The 19217-nt window shown below is 40.6% G+C and overlaps 1 protein-coding gene across 1 annotated transcript; it reads right to left on the bottom strand.

Moving 5' to 3' along the window:
- Nucleotides 1–2254: 2254 nt before the first annotated feature.
- LOC104125665 (hyaluronidase-1) lies at nt 2255–11449 on the bottom strand. The gene is made up of 3 exons (XM_035893705.1): nt 10532–11449; nt 3838–3927; nt 2255–2683 (listed from the first exon to the last, which is right to left on the bottom strand). The coding sequence occupies exons 1-3, from the start codon at nt 11447–11449 to the stop codon at nt 2255–2257; spliced, it is 1437 nt and encodes a 478-aa protein (XP_035749598.1).
- Nucleotides 11450–19217: the final 7768 nt, after the last annotated feature.

Here is a 19217-nt window from a genome sequence, read left to right as displayed (position 1 = left end):
TACTTGCCATTTATTATGTGTACTACAGCAGCATCTGGAGTTTGATTTGATCCAAAGTACCATCAAAGACAGAAGTGCATTTATAAAGAAATAAATGATCAAGATTGTAACTATATTATACTGTTTGGGAGGATCAATGAAGTAGGAAAACAAAAATAGATACATCTCCCCTACCTTCCAGCTAGCTGAGCTTTGCAAGAAAGCCTAGTCTTTTGAGTTTGATTTCAGTGTTCAGTCCTGGCTTCAGTGAATCAATTAGTTCATCACTTATTTTGAAGACTAATGTTAATTTAATACTAACAGACATAAAAAATGCTCGTTACCATGGTTTTTACTGGCTGAAGTCAGTACCGTTTCTGTGTCTAGATTTAAAGGCGTCATTGGAGCCTTAACACATCCACTGCAGGGCTGTTTTGAGCTGGGTCTTTGGCTCAAGTGAATCTGAGCATCGCTGTTCCCACCAGCTGTGAATCTGGTCCCAGCAAACCAAAGAAAGCTTTTTTGTGGGGTTACCATGAAGAAATGTTCAGAGATAACAGGAAATTACAGAGAATGTAGATTATAATGCATAGAGACCTGTTAATGTTTAAAGTAATTTAGGGCAGTATCAAGAAGAGGGCCTGGCTAGGGGCCAGATTCAGACTTCCTCACTCAGTTGAGTATTGTCTCCACATAGCCTTGCTGATTTTAACCAAACTGTTACAGGAATACTGTGTAATGTAAGCAATGAAGTCTGGCCACAGATGATCAATACAGACACTAGTCAGGGTAAAAAAAAGTGGTTTAGACACACATATGGGTTTCTTACTAATTTCCATGTCCATGTTCTGGAACGATACTCAGCTCAACACATCATAAAAAAGCCTCAGAAGAAAACTATTTTAGTATCTTCTCTAAGTCAGAGAGAGATGTAGGGCAATTCTTGGTTTTATCATCAATTAAATGAAGGCACCCATTGTTTGCTACATTGAAAAGCTGTGTGGTAGACAGATAGGTCTTTGATGGAATACATATGCTCACACATGAACAAGGATCAATGGATAACTGCAAATGGACATGCCACAAATTGACAGGATGGCATGTTATGGGTGCTAAATTAACCAGGAATGAGTGGTTCTTTAAGCTACATCACCTCCAAAGAGGTCTCCATCTGAAGCTGAAGGCTACAAGCCTTCATGTCACCAGTGAGTAGTTCTTCATCTTCTCCTCCTTTGCATGGGGGAGACGCACACCGGCAGTGGGACCTGCCAGCCTGCTGCTGTTTCCCAGTCGCTTGGGTGGCTGCGCAGGAGTGGTAGGAGAGCAGAGCTGCCAGACCTGTGTAGTTAGCAGAGCAGAAAGCAAAGACCCTCAGCAGCCCCAAAGGCAGCAGGGATGACCAGCCTCCTGCCTCCCGAGGTGTCAGAGCAAGAGGAGAAGCTCTCTGCCATCACCTGCCTGGGCAGGAGCACTGCGGGGTGCCAGCTGCCAACCCCGCTCTCAGAGCTCAGGAGCCCCTAGCCTAAACACGTATATGTTCTGCCGGTTGGCTGGCACTGTGGGAAAATGAACATTTGACCTGTTGACTGGCAATTGCAGAGATTTTCGGTCAAATGGTACCTTTGAAACTTATGGCACAAAACTACCACTGGAAATACTGATACCTCTAGAAGTAACATGAACCTAATTAGGCCTTGAAATACTGAAATATGCATTTTTTTTTAAGTGTGCACTGCTGTATAACTCCATACTCTTCACATTGGCTATGCAGAAGCAGTGTGATCAGTGAGTTGCAGTGGATGGGGATTTGGGCACGGCGCTGCTGCTTACACAAAATGCCATTTGACTTCAGCGAGAGCTTCAGCGAACGGTTTGTGATCCCTGGTCCACATGAAAACTCTCCTCATCACCATATGTTAAATCATACAGCCCTGAAACAAAGAGGCTCTGTGTCTTTTTTAAGCTTCTATATGGATGAATCATTGTACAGGTTTATTCGACTTCTTTACTCAGGTAAAGCTTCCACTGTCACAGCACAGGCTTTATCGGTTGAAGGTATGAGTAAAATGTGAGTTAAGAGTAAAGGAGCTGGTAAAAAAGAGGGGGCTGCTTTCAAAACATTTAATGTCTGAAGCAACTCCAGGAGTGAGAGATGAAGAAAAATGAATAAAACTATTTAATCAACAACGCCTTTTCTCTTCGTAATAAAAACTTGCTAAGGAACAGAAGTCTTAGTGTCACCATATCTTATTTCCTTGCACTGCCTCAGAAGACTTCAGTGTGCAGTGTAAATCAGAAAAAACTGCATGACTCCTAGGAGGAAGACATAAAACTTTTGCTTTCTTGACCTACTGAACACAGCATGAACCCAGCGCTCCATTAGCCTTTGGTCAGGCAATTCACAAAATATTCCTGTCCAGCCCTGGTAACACTGGCACATGAATCTCTGCCTCATGGCTTCAATACTCTCCAGGCTGGGTTCACCGGTCACCTGGAACCTGGGGCCTCTCTCTGAGTGACGGGCTCGGATCTTAAAATTAGCGGGTGACAAATGGAGGTAAGCCGAAGAGTCGCTGTTTTTGCGGATACATCTTCCATTCTTCTTACACAGGACTTTGCTACAGAGTTTGGCTGCTGAGGTCACATTAATGACGTAATGTCCTAATGGTCCATCAATGTACCGTTTCACAGTTGAACAGCTCTCCTGTAGAAAAGAAAAAACTGTGACATATTCCTCAGTAGCTAGCATTTTGTCCAAATTTCTTATATCTAAGAAGATTCTAGTACAAAACTGTTCTTGGCTAAAGTAACCTGTTGAGATCAGTCTTGTTGGATTTATATACTGGAGTAATCTGCTGGTTTAAGTGAGTTTACTTCCATGGATGAGATTAGCAAAACATTAACCTTTACTAAAATGTCTATTTGGGTGCTTGGTAGTAACATAGAGTGTTAGACGAGGAAGGAGTCCTAGTAAACAGAGACTTTACGTGCTAATCTGAGACTAACTAACTAGGTCCTTAAGTAGAGATTTCTGGTAACTGCTGACAAGGAACAGTGCATGGGACTCACAGGTTTTAAAGCACATATTGAGTCACTGCTTTGGTCCTGATCTCTCCAACTCCTTCAGTTTACAAGGAGCCACATCATTTTCAGAAATCAGCACAAAAATTCCTGCAATTGAGGTGAGAAAGTTCCAGTACGGATTTCCCTCTTCCTCTGCCCAAGTCAGTGGTGCTTTGCCAGAGACTTCAGGAGGAGGAGAGCAGACTGCATGAAAAGCAGAGTGGGCACCAAAGCCCAGCCTGGGTTCAGGAGTGGGAACTAGCCTGCCGTGCCTCTTGTGAAACCCCAGTGCGGCCTCCTGCCTCCTCCATCACTTCAAGAAGGATTATTTGTGAAAGCCTGAAGAACCTGTGAGAAGGAGCTAGGCCTTTCCTTGTGGTAACATTATTTTCCATGTGTCATTTCAACACTAGTGACCAGAGAAAATACCCCTCCTCCAGACTCCATTCCTTCTCTGTGGAGCTTTACAAACTACCATAGCTACAAAGTAGAACACTGTAAACCAAGCTGTGCATATATTTATGTTATTGCTTCAAAACATGTCTGTCTTCTAACCTGGGCTCATTATTCTGCCATGCTACAAATGACAGGCCCAAAGCAATGTTCTCTGAAGCAACAGGACTTCTCAGCCTAAGGAAAGCATAGAACTGATGAGATCTGGAGGTAGTACTGAGCCATCATCCTCAGTCACTGACTGATGACATTGATAAAGACAGGTAGGTGCTACAGAGGGTCTGGTGGCAGAGAAGAGGTATTGAGGTGATTCCTAAATACTAATAAACAGATACAAACTACCTTTGAGCTGGCGTATTGCATACTGCCCCAGAGAACAACGCCAGCTGCTCCCAAGGCCGCACTTTCACCAATGGTATTGACCAGATCCGTCTGAAAAAGAAGGCCAAAACCAGACATCAGAAAACCAAAGATAAAAAAATAAAAGTAAAAAAGCACTAGGATATGGGCATCACTTCTTTTTTTCCCCAGAGGAGACATCGGTTCTGTGCTATATTCTTCACGATAAAATTGCTATTTAGTTTAGAAAGCTCTTCTGTGTATCTCCAAAGGTTTGCATAGGTTGCATTCACGAGTGGGACTATTAAATAATGAAAACATTATAGTTTAGCTACAAGGTGTCCTCCAACCAAACTGGTGGAGTAAGGGTTGAATGATCTATTTTATCTACCAGTCTTTGAATGATTACCCTACTTACGTAGACACCATTTTAGGCAAGTGATGATACGTATGATCGCACACCATTGGATCACCCTTACAGTGCCTAATTGCAGCTGATAGGCTTCAGGCAGGTCTCTAACTTGTGCTGCTTTAGCCATGCCAATACAGTTACAGAGCTGCTGTTCCTACCAGTGTAAATTACATTATTTCAGGAGACCTGTCTTTGAAAAATCAGCCTCTCCCAGTGCCACATAGTCCCAAATGGGGAAAACAGAAGCACACACTTGCATACTGACTTAACTGTGTCCACTTTTAGACCTGCACCACTAAGCGGTTGTATTTTAGCAATCAGCAGTAAGGCAGCTCTACCAGAGCACAGACTGTGTAGAACAGGAGTCTTTGGTGCCTTACCAACAACATAGCAATGTACCCTGCAAGTGCCTTAAAGCCATTCCCCGAGAATGTGAATATTGTGTCAAGAGAAATGCAATTGAATCTTAGAAAATATGGAGGAATGATCTTCTTCCACCCCCAAATTTCAAGGCATGATCAATTACATTTAAAACTGTTTCTATCTGCAATAATTGATTAGAAAGTGATTCCTGATCAGTGTTTGTAATGACAGATATTACAATACTTCTCAATTTGATGAAGAAACAGCAAATTCCTTAAAAAAGTTAGTCATAGTCTTTGCTACAGTCTTTTCACCTCTTTTTAGGAGAAAACAATCCAAAAGACCAGCCAAATTATATGGTGGTGGCACCTTAGAAATGCAAAAGGATAAAGTTGAAGAACCATGTAATTATTGTTAATTACAACTAAATAATCTATTTCACTGCATAAGTGGGCCTGTTGATTTACCAAGGCATAGTTAAGGAGTCCCCATTCCTGAAACATTTATGGCCCGAGAGGTATAAAAGAAGGCACAAATAAATGCATTGGGAAAAGGAGAATCCTCTGAAGAACGGAAGACAATTACAGAGAAGTCAGAGCGAGCAGTGACTTTGACCCTTAACTAAAAGGTTTGACAAAACCATGCAGGAAAACCTGCAGAATTCTGAAAGAGTAGAGCTTGCCTACTGGCTCTCAGTTTAGGGTTCAGAGTGATATAAAGTATAATTGGTCTTGCCTGAAGTTTGTGTTCTTTTTTTATCCAAGCAGTCTTTCAGAGAATGTCATTACTCTTAAAAGTATATAGCCCAGCGCTAGTTTTGTAAAAGGATAATGATGTGGGCTGCAGGTGTAACTTTCATGTGGGAAATGGTGGGGGTTTTTTTTCCTACAGGAATTAATTTATCAGTACCAATCTTTATTCTCCCTTTGGCAAATTAATGCAGATATTTTGCCTTATGATAATTCCTAATTAATAAGAGGTGTAGGAAAAAGTCCCACTTGTTTGGAACTCTGGTGCTACTATTATTCATTTGAAATTCAACTCTTAAGCTTAAAAAAAAAAAAAAAAAAAAAAAAAAGGTATGTGAATTAAAGATCAAACTACCAAATGTTAAGAGAATGTGAAATATAGCCTGACCTCTTGGTAATGAGCATTTTATGAAGATTACCCAGATACAAAGGCTGGGCTGCGATTCTACATCAGCCACACAATGGTTGAGTGATTTAGCACTAACACAGTTCAGATCACATGAACAAATTAATCTAATCTTTTCAGACAGCCAAAATAAATAATAATCAAGAGATATTTAGCATTTCTGGATGAGATAAGACCTGAGCAAAACCCAAAATAAAGACTTTGTTAGTAATATGCTTTGGGAGTTAGGGTGCTTGACCAGGAGTCAGTAAATCCAGTTTTTATTCCCTCATACTCCACAGCTTTCTTCTGTTACTTGTAGAAATTGTTTCTATTCAGATCCACAAAGGGAATTCAGCACGTCATGTCTGATTCATATGGATATAAAATAATCACATCCAAGAGCATGACCCTTAAAGTTCACCTAGTCCTCTGGGGGTGTGAAGTCCAAATGGCAGTTATAACTTCACACCTGAAGTTCCCCAGGCACCTATGCTTCCACTTTCATGCACACCTAGAATCACCACCCGAACAATGCTGAGAAACTCAGCACTTTTCTCAGGCTAAGGCCAAAATCTGGCATTTGCTTGGAAGATACATTCCCCTAGGGATGATTAAAGGACACTTATAGCACCTGCACTCGTATTGAATGTTCAGAAAACAGCAGCTCACTGCAAAAAAAAATAGTATGGGATTTCATGTAAATGCTCTCCTTCCACCTTAAATTTCCTCTTTTTGTATTCTTTAAAACAAAGGTTGAGTGCCAAGAGTCTTCCCCAAGAGGAAAAAGATTTAGAAAGATGTGGGCTGAATTTTTCTCTCTTCCCCCATGCTTAAAAGGTACATCACCTCCAGGTAGCCCTGCATCGGGTGTTATCTTCACCGTGAGGTTACAGACAGCATTTAGCAGGGTGCCATTTCTCTTTCTGATGCTGTTTCACCTTGCATCAATTCAATGAATGTTCAAAGGAGAGCAAGAGAAACAAGTGGAAACCTGACTACAGCTTATGATTAATTCCACGTAATAATTAGGTAACTTGCCCACAAGGAAGGAAATAAGGCTTCTGACTCTCATTTCTAGGCATAGTTAAGTCTTTTACTGAATGACTGACTCGTGTTCAGTACCTCAAAAGCACAGAAGGGCTCTTCCCTGAACAACCTATGAACAGGAGGTTGCACCCTCTCTTTTATTTCTTCTTTCTCATATGCTTGTTCTTTTTGGTCTGGTGACTCCCTAACTCCTTCCTAGTGTCTAACACGGGGTGCTGGGTTCATCCTGAGGAGGCTGGGAAGAGAACTGAGCCAAGAGCTCTTGCACCAGTGGTGGGTGCTTTGACCACCAGACAGTTGCACAGAGAGAGAGGCACCAACAACAACCCTCCCCTGCCATGGACGGGGTTAGTGAGATAAAGGACTCACTCCCCATTCAGGTATTTTGAGAAAAGGAAACGTAAGTGCCTCTCAAAATGGCTGAGAGTGGCAAATTGGAGCAGAGAGAGGGAGGTGCAGCCCTGCAGCCCTGAGGGAGGCACAGGAGCTCCACCAGCAGCCTCAGACACAGCAGCCCTGGTTTGGAGAATGAACTGAGAGCCGCTCCTCACACAGCACAGCTTGGCATTAGCGGGGGCTCACTGGCACAGCTCTGCTGTGTGAGTGTAAGAAGTACCTCATATGGAAAAAAACATGCAAGTTTAAAAACTTTTAATCATAATTTGAAATATAACCATCTTGGCATTTGTCTAGGTGGAGAACCCTATTTCACTCTTTGTATCAGATCCCCATCCATTCATGTTAGAAGACTGTCCTGAAGAGACAACTTTATCTGTCAGCTGCCACTTAGGCATCTGGTGTTTCTCCAAGTGCTAAAGAAGTAAATGAAGCCTCTTTCCTTCTAATGCTCTTTCTCATTCAAGCTTTTGGTGGCAGCGTGCAACAACCAAAGATCCTCAAGATTATGTTGGGCTATGTCTGAACAGACAGCTGATTTGGCAGAGAGGAGGATGGTCTAGTTCCTATCAATGCTTCTCTGTATTTTGATGAGCCAAATCACTGCATTGGACACTAAAAAAAATAGGAGGTGAGCTAAGCTGTTTCAGTTTTGGAGCTTGAGAGGGAACAGGACAGTCAGTTCTAGTTACATGTTGAGGAAAGAAACATAAGTACATCTGTAATCTTTCCTTTAAATTTTGAACAGTCTTAGTTTCAGACATGCTTTTTCTGTATTCAGGAATGGTAGTGCAAGCCTGGTGTGGTTGCAGGGAACGGTCTCTGTACACATGCACACCTGGTCATCAGAGAAGACTATCTGTAGGTGAACAACAGAAGTTCTTATCCATTATTCATCATCTGTTAGTTGTCATCCTGCTTTATTAATGACTTCAGCCATCCAGGCAGGAAGCACAGATGCTACTGCGCAGCTTCCCTCTCCCACACAGTCAATAGTGAATTGTCAAGACAGATAGTTTCTAAATACCCTACAGATGGCAAACTGCTTATAGCATTTCTAGCAAATACAGAAACCTTTCACAATGGTTGGGATCCCAATTCAGAATTTATAAACTGTTTCCAAGAAAAAAAAAGCAGGATGAATTTCTCAGATACCTTATGCACAACTCACCTGATTTCCAGGTGCAGTCAGGGTGAAAGGTACAGCAGACATAGGTACAGCAGACATAGCTACAGCATCCTGGGTCTTTCGTCTTTCTGAAGGTCTGCTAGACTCGTGTCTCTCCCTCAGTGACTCTGATTCACAACCATTCTTTCTATTTTCTTCCACTTTGATATTTACTGTATTTTTCATACTGTGTACAGAAGGGCTTACACACAAGGCTTGAGTGTGCCAGCAGTTAATTCCGTTGAACCAGAACGTCACAGCTCTTGCACAGGTTGATGGAGCAGGACACTGGTTCTCCTGGCCCAGTCCCTGTCAGAGCTCAAGTATCTATTAACCTGCTATCCTAATTTTTCTATGGCCATTTAGCCTGGATGTCATTGTACTACACTGGCTCTTTTCCTTGTCACATTCGCGCACATTGTTGCTAGAGCTCGGAGGTTTCATGCCTTGTGTGCAGGTTTGTGAGCATCACTTAGGGGCATGCCATGGGTCAAATGAGAAGCTCCAGTCTAGTCTAAGATCTGAACACACAAAACCATATTTCAAATGTCTTGGTGGCTTCAGGGCTATGAAGGAAAACAAGAACATTATTTTCCTGATCATTTTTATTTAGAGTTTTCTTAAGTGCAACCCTGCAAGTTCCTGGCAGTCCCAAGCTGTTTGCACAGACGATGTGTATAGTCTGGAGATACATCAAGCCCTGTCCCCACGGCTGCCTGCAGCACTGGGTACTGTCCTTATTAGAAAATACATAGTGGAGCATAACCCAAAGACATTTCTCTGGCTATGCGTGGTTCTTCCCTGGCTGCAGAGTTGTAAAGTGATCTTTAAAGCATCCAAAAGTAAATAGCTACATGCCATTGAAAAACAGGCCAGTGACTTAAAGAGTATAACTTAAGAGGAATGTCACTCCAAATTACCACTGTACTGTTCAGAAAATAGCTTAAGGTAAACCAGTAACTTTATACCACCACAGATTTTGAACTCATGTGTAACTGGTAATAGCACATTAGTTTTCTTAGCTTTCAGTGACATTTGTAGTATTTTTATATCAGTCAAGGGACTGATTTATATTATAAAGATGTAGCCTGCATTTGAAGAATGCTCATTTATTTCAGCTTGTTTTCAGCTCTTCAGTGAAGGCATTCTGGTTGAAATGCTGCCTGTATTGACCCCAATGGCTCTTGCCTTTGGAGGGACCCAGCCTTGCCTATTTGCCCATGATTTCTGAGTCAGTTAGGACCTGCAGTTTCCACATCATACAGAAAACAGCTCCAAAGAGTCCCTGGATGCTGGCCCATATTTCTTGCCCTCTTCCCTCAGCCCTCTCATGGAATTGATAGCAATCAAAGCAAAATTTTTGGCTCTTGGGACAACTACTAGAGGAATCAGTAAGCGTCTGTGCCTCTCTATTATGTGCATAAACAAAGTCAGCACCATGATCATCATTACATATCCAGAAAGTCTGGGATTTGCACACATATGTCTTTACCATCAATGTTGTGGTCACTATATATTTATTGCAGTTGATCACTGGTTGAAGGAACATTGCATGACTCAAAAACTTGGTTTCTTTACTAAAAGGACTCTGCAGTGTTAGCACTAAATGTTGGATCATGAAGATATTCGAATGTGTTTTACCTCAAAAAAGCAAGATGGCCAATGCTCATCATGCAGGAGTTAGGAACTCCAGGCCAGACTAGTTTACTTTGACTGGTTTATTTCTATACTGAGTGAATGCGCATTTGGATAAAGAAACAAAAAAGCCCTGAGGTTCCTTTCTTGTGAAAGTTTCTCTTTCCATTACACTAATTAGTTTTAAACTTCATGAAAATTTGTCAACTTAATTTCACAAGCTGTCCTGAAGAATTAAAATACCAGAATGAATTAATTCCTTAAGGAAATTATTTCTTTGTTCTTTCTTTCTAAATTAGCCTCATTAAAAACATACACCCTTATGCTACAGAAGTAGACCAAAGCGCTGCAATAGTAACTACTGAAAAGTGTAGGCATTTGTACTGTGACTAAGTTACTGTGACCTCCTTTTAGAGGGTCTTTCTTACATGTGAAAAACAAATGCGTAAATGCTTTTCTACAAGGAAAACTTGTAGAAAGTACTTGTTCTAAGATGCTGTTTCCAATCTCTACTTTTCTAAAGAAGTCTGTCTGCTTACCTCTGTTAAAACATGAAAAGTATAGGCATAAAATGGTCTGGAGTAAACAAAAACAGGCAAGACGTAGTCTTTTCTAGCAATTGAGGCAACACGTATTGCCTCCTTAACCCGATAGTGAACAAACTTTAGTGCATTTGGACTTGACTTCAGTATATAATCCAGGTATATAGAAGGGTAGAGAGCAGTGCTTTCCTTCCACAGCCAAAGCAGGAGGTCATTGCGGGAAGACTCAATGGCTGGGCATTTCCCCGTGTATGTTTGGGGGTGTTCTTTGTAATCATAATTGTAGCAGTCTGGGTAAAGATAGTAACCCCACAAGCCATTTGGTCTCATATGCTCAGCCAGAAGGATAGTGTTGTTCATAAAACTCTTGCCAGCATTTTCAAACTCCTCTTTAGCCACTTTCCTAATTTTGTCCTCTGACCACTGAGGATGCCGTCTCCTAACCATCTCAAGAGATTTATTTCTATAAATGCTTTTATTGCCCCAGTTCCTATCCCACTGGGGTCTCCAGTTTTCCCAGTCAATCACTGCAAGTCCCTGAAATTTCTTCATGGGTATGCAATAGTCAATGTCAGACTTTGCTTTATTAAGGTGTTTGATAAGACTTTCATTCTGGGGCACCCCTCCATTGACAGGATCTCCATTATCTGAGTAGTAGGGATAGTATCCCAAATGAGTGTGATAGAAGATCGTCACATTGGATCCACTCAAAGTCTCGTTGGTGTTGGATGCAATGTCAAACACACTGAGATCCAGGTCCACCTTGTACCGCAGCCTGCACTGCTCAGTTGGTGCATTCCAAACAACCATGAAAGGCTTGTGCAGAACCAGAGGGGCCTGCGCCGGCTTCGGCAGCTGAGCATCAACCACTGTAAGCAGTGCCGTCACTGCTAACCTTTTGACCCAAACATCCATGGTATGTTTTTTTCTGGGGAATTGTTGTGATGTGTCCTTGAAAACAAAAATGAGAGAAGACATGTTAGGAGGACAGTAGCCATCCTGGAGGCAGATAGGATGACAAAGGGACATCTTTTGGTTTGATTTGGTTTTGTTAACTTTATACCCAGGGCAAACAAAGAAAAATGAAAAACTGTGATCTTGTAAAAATTAAGTCTAATTTCAAATGCTTTGAAAGATTTTTCGATAGACTTCACTGTCCAGAAGTGTGTTCTGATGCTCAGCTTTTTTTGCTTTCCTTCTCACACAGATGCCTCACACAGTTGATTCAGACCTTCCTTAACACTTATTTGCTCTCTGATGTCTACAAAAAAATGAGTTAATAAAACAATAACGTAAACCAACAGTATAAAAAAGAATGTGCTGCTCATCTGAAATTTCAGCTTCCAAGCATGTTCTGCTATGGTCAGTCTGACTTGCCTAGAACATCGTCACAGTAGGGCTAAGGCCTTCTTTACTCTCTGCGTATGCTAATGGCCACAATAGGAAAAGTAATTTAAACAAAAGGCAGACACTTCTGCCTCACACAGATTAATCAAGAGAATTCAGAAATGCTGCAGTTTTCAGCATATCTGAAAAGTTATCTACCCCTGAATTTAATTTTCATTTTCTAGATGAATAGATGCAGGAGTGATAATAAATCTGCAGGCTAGAAGGGTGATACTATTAATGACTTAATGGTTTAAGCTACTTATTATACTAAAAGAAAATTAAATATCAATATGTTAAAGAAAATAAATTATGTTAAGCGGATCAGAACTAGCCGGAAAAGCATGCTGAATCTTTGAAAATGGGACCTAATCTGTAGAAGTGGGGGCTTTTTAGTATTAGTTTTTCCTTTCAGGGTCTGCTGTTTTCCCTGACAGTCACACTGGCTTGGGGACTACTAGTACTCTGGGAGCTGCCAGAGCCGCAGGCACCCCGAGCACCCCCTACCCCTCTTTGTACCCATGGGGCAGCGGTTCACCCACTGACCACAGCTGGCTGCTCCAGAAGCTGCTCCTGCTCCTACCCCTTCTCCATGAAGCACAGCTCAACTCTGCACTGGGATTGTCATTCAGGTCTCTTTGCTGGGAAATACAGCACCTATTATTGGTGCTGATGAGCAAACACTACACGGTGGGGTCCAGCTCACACATCATCTGGAATCCAAAGATCATAAAAATTGTTTGCTCTTATGTGTTCATTGCTGCATCTATAGTGTGACATGGTTTATCCTCTCAGTTGTTATCTTCTATTATTCACCAGTCAAATTTCTCCATTTTAGTCACGTGTGAAATCACTGCTATCACTGTCTGCATTGCAAGTTCAATGCATACATTAGCCCTGTGAATTTGAAATGTCCTGAAACCGGATATTTCCCTATTTTTGCATCCATTTTTAATTATTTCCTTCCTTGTCTGTAAAGTCAGAGCCAAGTTATCCTATCATAATTAGCCTAGCTTCACTTGTCCGTGGTATTTTCTCACCCAGTTAACATCAGTTAATCACTTAACTCTTTCTCTAGACAGTAAGAGCTCTTCACACCTACCCATCCATTAGCTCACAGCTGGGATCACTAGGTTTCCTGCTTTCCAAACCAGTATAGACTACATACTTCTCTAAATACTAGATTTTGTAGTTCTCCTTGGATATTGCCTTTTAATCTGTAGTGGCATGCCAAATCTACAGGAAGGCTACAGCTACCCCTATGCAAATCTGCCAGCAGACCTTAGCAAAGAAAAAACCTTTTCCATTGTTTGAAAAATGTTGAAATGTTGAAAAATATCATGCATTATATAACCCAGGATTTTCCCCCTGTCGTTTGTCCTTCCTTGCCATTTTTCCATCCTCTGGGTTTGATGATTCTTTTCTTATCTGCCACTGCTTTCCTCATCTTCTGCTTTTCCCATAAGTCTCTACTTTGCCTTTTTATCTCCTACAGAACAGCCTTTCTCTCCTCTATCCCCAGCCTTCTGTTTTTCCATCCTTGGTCCCAGAAAACCAGCGAGTACCCCTGACCAGTGGTCTGGTACAAGAGCACCTTCCCAAGAGGTGGAAGAAGGCACTTTACATGGAGCAGTGGCTGGACTCCCCAGGAGCAAGCCCTCATTAGCAAGGTAGAGATTTATGCTCCTGTTGTTCCCTCACCCACTCTCTGGCTGCTTGCTTTGCATGCCTAAACATAGATTTAACACCCAAGTTTTAAAACTTTGGTAACAAACCATTAGATCCTATTAAGGATAACATCCTTGGTTGAAACGGGCCATTGCTACATGCCGTCAAGCTGGTACTACATACAAGCGCGCCTGTTAGAAAAGGATGCCAGGTTATTTTCACTCCACTGATCTGCTGGAAGGAATTCTTACGCTTGCAACTGGCATCTTTTCCTTGGTTTTCCTGCAGAGTCTTGCATAATCATCTAAGGAAAGCAATGTCATAGGCTGGGAAAAAACCCAAACCAAAAACAAAGCCACAAAACATGTTTCCCTTCCTGTTTTATACAAAGTGACGAATGCATCACAGTACTTTGAACTCCTTCTTTGATGCAGCAAACTGACCTAGTACATTTGTAAGTGCTTTTTCATGATTCGGACTGGATTGCTTTGCAGTACATGAGAACAAGCCCAGAATATAAACATTTTCACAAAAAGTGATAGCTCAGCTGAAATGGGAAGAGCACCAGCAGAGAAAGAAAAGACCTTTAGTGATTTTCTGTGTGAGAAAAGATCTGGGAAAAGATCCCAGCTGCCTATTCCCATATTGTTCAGTCTTGTGTTATTATGTACATATAATTAGATCATTTTGTCAGGTACTAATGACTAATACAGCACAATTCTTGTCTAGATCTGACAGCCCTAGGCGTTGCAACATTGCAGATAATAAATCATAACAGAGATAGGCCAGGAAATAATAGTGCAGGATAATTTTAAGTTATATTTTTAGTTCCCGGCCAATTCTTATCACTGTTCCTGACAAGGCTTTAAATCACAGAATGGTTGAGGTTGGCAGAGACCTCTGGAGGTCATCTGGTCCAACCACCTGCTCAGGTAGGATCACCTAGAGCCAGTCACTCAGGACCATGTATAAAACACCACAAACAACAAAATGAAAATGTTTATTTCAGGACACGTTGAATAATTCTTGAGGGTCTTTTGACTGGATTGACCAAACCTTCATTGAAGTTGTGAAGAAGCCCGGACGCCTTGCTCAACTGTAGACATGCAGATGTCTGCATCTGCAAGCTGAATCCCACAAACAAGGGCAAGAATCTGCCTAATCCTGTTGAAGCTGTTTAGAAGTTAGGGGTCCAGCCAAGGACAGTCATTCAGGGTCCTCCACTGAATACTGGCCAACTCCCAAAGCTACTAGAAATTCCTTATTTAAAGCTATATGGAATTAGTCACCCAGCTATCTCCATTAACCTAGAAAAGGAGGTGATAAATGCCTAGATAACATGCCTACCTTTTAGATGGCTAAAGCATCTCATTCCAAAGCATCTCACTTTTCCTGCTACTTTCTATTACACGCAGGAGACATTCCCATATACACAATTCCTTAACGGGGAGACAATTCCAAAAAATTGTCCTTTGAAAAAGTTCCAATCCAGTTGCATTAATCTGCAGTTAATTCTGATGTTATTTGCACATGGGAATTTAATTACAGATGAGTACTTTTTCTTTAAAAAGCCATCTGAAGCCAAGTGAAACGTGTTTTCAAAGAAACAGGTAAGCCTATAGTTCTGCAAGAGAGGAAAATAAATTATCTGTTATTTCATAAATGCACAAAAGAACCTCTAAACAAGAACAAAACATCTTTTATTACAATTTCCACTGCTGTATCTTTGGGTTATGGCCTTTTTAGTCCCATGGGCACTAATTGGACAGCTTTAATCCCTGTTTTTTAATGAGCACAGACACTAACGATTCCTCCTTGAAGCTCATTATCAACCTTGATTCAAATTCTCCCGTTTTTCTGATTCAATGACATATTATCATGGTTAATTTAACTTCACAAAGATGCACATAGCTTTCTGAGGCACTGCAGTGTTTTCAGAGCAGAATCTGTTCTCAGTGTTTCTGCTCTATATTTTAAAAACAAAAATGAATTCTTCATAAGTGAAAGAAGTGGGGCCCGACCACAAATCCATTGAAGTTGATGAGATATTTTTTATTGTATTCAGGAAACTTTGGATCATATTCTCATTGCACAAAATAACATGTAGTTTTCTATTTGCATCAGCTTCTGCTATGCAGTTTAGGATGAAGTGGGTTATGGCTGGATTTCAATATATCCTTTAATAAGTATAGTGAAATTTGCCATTTCCTGAATAGAAAAAGTGAGTTCATTTCTGCATATTTGTTTAATAATTTTTTGTGAAAAGAAACAAGAAAACATTTGCTTTTCCCAGACAAATAGGGTTAGCTTAGTCTAAGCTTTATTTCAGCTGTGTTTATTGGTCAGAATTCCACTATATTTCCATTTCCAAATAGTTGATAACAGCTGAACTAGACATCTTAATTGCACACATTGATTCCACACTCAAAATCTTAAAATTAGTAAAAATATAGACTCTCACCCTAAGGAAACCTATTTGCACACCATGTGTTCCAATACAGCCCAATGATGTTCTCCAGGCGGTCAGTTCTGCTTCTCTGCTGGTTTTTATTGATTATCCCGGTGTTCTTTGCACTATAACACATGATGTTACCCCTGGTACTTTTGATTATGATTCATAAGTTGGTCATAGATCCAGCCAACACAACTTTATAGTAGACAGTAAATGCATCCTCTCATTTTATACTCATCTGTATGCTGACTATTCAAGGAAGTATAACCCATAAGTTTAGCTATAATACCATTCTGTGTTTTCATCTTCTGTTGAGTTTAATTGTTCTTGATGCCCAAGGTTTATAACCTCTTCTGAATGAGAAGCTCATTGTATGGACATATTCACTGTTCAGATTTATCTTGCAGGAGTGGGACATTTTAAGTGTTTAGACTGCCTATGAAGTTAAATGTCAATGGGCAACAAGATAAGGAGAATCTTTTATCAAATAAGTGTTTCATAAAACTTAATATTTCACTGTATACTTTAGTTAACAGTTGATGTTTTGAAGATTTCATTTCATTATCATTCTTTATCTGTCAGGTGAGAACCTCACAGGATATCTATATAATTTTTGTATTCACTCTGAAGATATCAGTGTGATTTCTTCAAAGTATGACATAAGGGGAAAGAGATTTTAAGCAGAAGTTGCAGTGAAGCAGCAAAAGCATGTAGATTTAGACTTAATATCAAGTAGGATTTAAATAGGTGGTTTAGATGACATTTCAATCTTTCAGAAATATCATAAAGATGATCTTAAAAACTAAATCACATCATGGTTTTAACACCTGGAAGCCCATATCTTATGACTAAGTTGGGCTTATCTCACTCCTTCAGTTCAGGCAGAGAAGGGAAAACTACACTCTTAGTTTCAGGACTGTTGAAGTGTATGCAATGTCGCGTGCAGTAGGGAAGTAAGAACTCAGAGATGCGGTTTTACCTATGAAGTATGAATACAATTTAGGCTGCACATTTTGCATTGAACTTCATTATTATTTCAGAATTCACAAATATATTTTTGAAAAAAAAAAAAAAAAAAGAGGGAAAGTATCTGAAGTTTCTACAGTAACAGCCACTTCAGATTACCTCATTAACCAGTATTCAGCTAGCATAATTTAAAATCCAGAATTTTAAGGAAAGAGGTACAGTTAAATTGTAGAGGAAAGGTGATTTTTCCCAATTTATTTAGCAGAAAAGAGTCATGCTTGGTGGCCTAAACTAGGTTTATGGCACTTTAGCAAGCTTGCTTTGAGCCTCTCACATGCACTATTGACCCCTGTCTTGCAACTGCTGAGTGTAGCACTGCGCTTTCTTTCACTGTAGACACACATTCAGTTTAATTAATATTTCTCATATCTGTAGGCAAGCATTTTGCTTGGGAAAGAAATTAAATATGATGGCACTTCAGAAGGAAATTAATGTAATTGGATTGTTTGCATTCCACTGAGGAATGTGCAAAACTTGCAGCTAAAAGAAATGTCCTTTTTTGAACATAGGCTGACCACGTTTGGGGTAGAAATTATTATTGTGGCTAAGAAATATGGACGTTTCAACTGTATTTAAACATTTTTTTCACCATAAAATCATGTTTAAAAGTAGCTTGCAAATAACTTGAAAAATCTTGTGCATCAATACTTCATTGTCTGTGAGGTATGATTTATAAGCACACAGTTTGCATTTACAATATATCATGTATTTATCTGTATTTATTATAACATGTATGTACATCCATCTGTCTTCTTAGGAAATAAAAGAAAGACTGAATCTGTCCATCCTGTCCCTGTCTTCCTCCCTCTCTGCTGTTATTCTTCTGTTTCAAAATCATGTCAAAAGTTTTGCTTTCCCTGGTTTTGTTAGAATAACACTAATTTTTTTGCAGTCTTCCCTACAGATCAATAAAAGTACAAAACAGATATATGATTGGGTTTTGCAATTCATATTACAGTTCACTTCCAACAGTTGAACAGAGATACAAGTGGTTGCAAGGCACAAAGTAGCATCCCTTTATTTTTGTGCAAAATATGTGAAAAGAAATTCAAAGAGCAAGGGGATTCAGGCATCTCCTATCACTGCTGACATTTTTGTAAACTGTGGATTATTCATTTTAAAGCAAATGGAAAATGCCAGAGGACATTCTTGGGTGCGTATCACAGCTTTACAGTAAGTCATATTTGGGCGAGATCTGCTTAGGCATTTCCTGTTTAGCTTTATTGTTTCTGTTATGTGCAGCTCGTGTCATGCCTTAAATTGAGAGAAACGACTGCAAGGAAGCATGGGAATGAAAGAGAAAAGAATTGGTATTGAAAAGATATTCTTCCCATGGAACCCATAATTCTTCTCTTCTATTAAAAATAACCGGTTTAGTACTTCATGTGTCCTGGTCTATCCTAGTCTACGTGTAACATCTTTGTCGATGTAAGAGGCCAGACTCTTACACCTTTACATACATTGTTTCTTATGCCAAGTCATCGCATTAGTACCAACAAGACTGAGGGCTACTCAGCGCAATAAATGGTGATGGTGTTTCAGCCCACCCTTGGCCATAGGACTGGTTTCATAAAAGTACAAATCACTCCTTAAACTACTTTCACCTGGGTATGAACCTCAGTGAAACCAGGAGACTTGTAAGTTTTCATTTCCAGTTTGACTTTTCAATTCCAGAATGGCAGGGGTTTTAGCCGTGTTTAAAAGTGAGAAGTGATGGTGCAGGTTAGCGAAGGGCAGAAAGATCGGGCTATCCCTGCTCCCTGGTACCAGCACCAAACCCTCGGTGTAGCCTGCAGCCAGCTGCATTAATTCTGCTAGGCTTTGCCGTCAAAAGTCCTCTTTTGCCCATGCAGTTGAGGCTGGAGCTCCGGTCACTTCCAGATCTCACAGACACAGATAAAGACACCTGCATCTGCATGTTGTCACCAAAGCACCACTGGTAAAAGAAATCACCGGAGAAAGACTTGGGGTTACTGATGGATGAAAAGCTGGACATGAGCTGGTGCTTGCAGCCCAGGTAGCCAACCGTCTCCTGGGCTGCATCAAAAGCAGCATGGCCAGCAGTTCGAGGGAGGTGATTCTGCCCCTCTACTCTGCTCTGGTGAGACCTCACCTGGAGCACTGCATCCAGGTCTGGAGCCCTCAGCACAA

This window comes from Egretta garzetta, unplaced genomic scaffold (genome assembly GCF_000687185.1).
Source record: "Egretta garzetta isolate BGI_Z169 unplaced genomic scaffold, ASM68718v1 scaffold64, whole genome shotgun sequence".
Lineage (NCBI taxonomy): Eukaryota > Metazoa > Chordata > Aves > Pelecaniformes > Ardeidae > Egretta > Egretta garzetta.
This window is presented reverse-complemented; position numbering and strand designations above follow the sequence as displayed.

Bases quoted from the DNA above. Each gene is read 5' to 3' on its own strand.
- LOC104125665 (XM_035893705.1), bottom strand. From the start codon at position 11,449: ATGGATGTTTGGGTCAAAAGGTTAGCAGTGACGGCACTGCTTACAGTG. The intron at 3,928-10,531 runs GTAAGCAGACAG...CTTCTTTTTCAG, and splicing joins CTTTTCATGTTTTAACAGAG to ACGGATCTGGTCAATACCAT. The intron at 2,684-3,837 runs GTAGTTTGTATC...TCTTTTCTACAG, and splicing joins TGCAATACGCCAGCTCAAAG to GAGAGCTGTTCAACTGTGAA.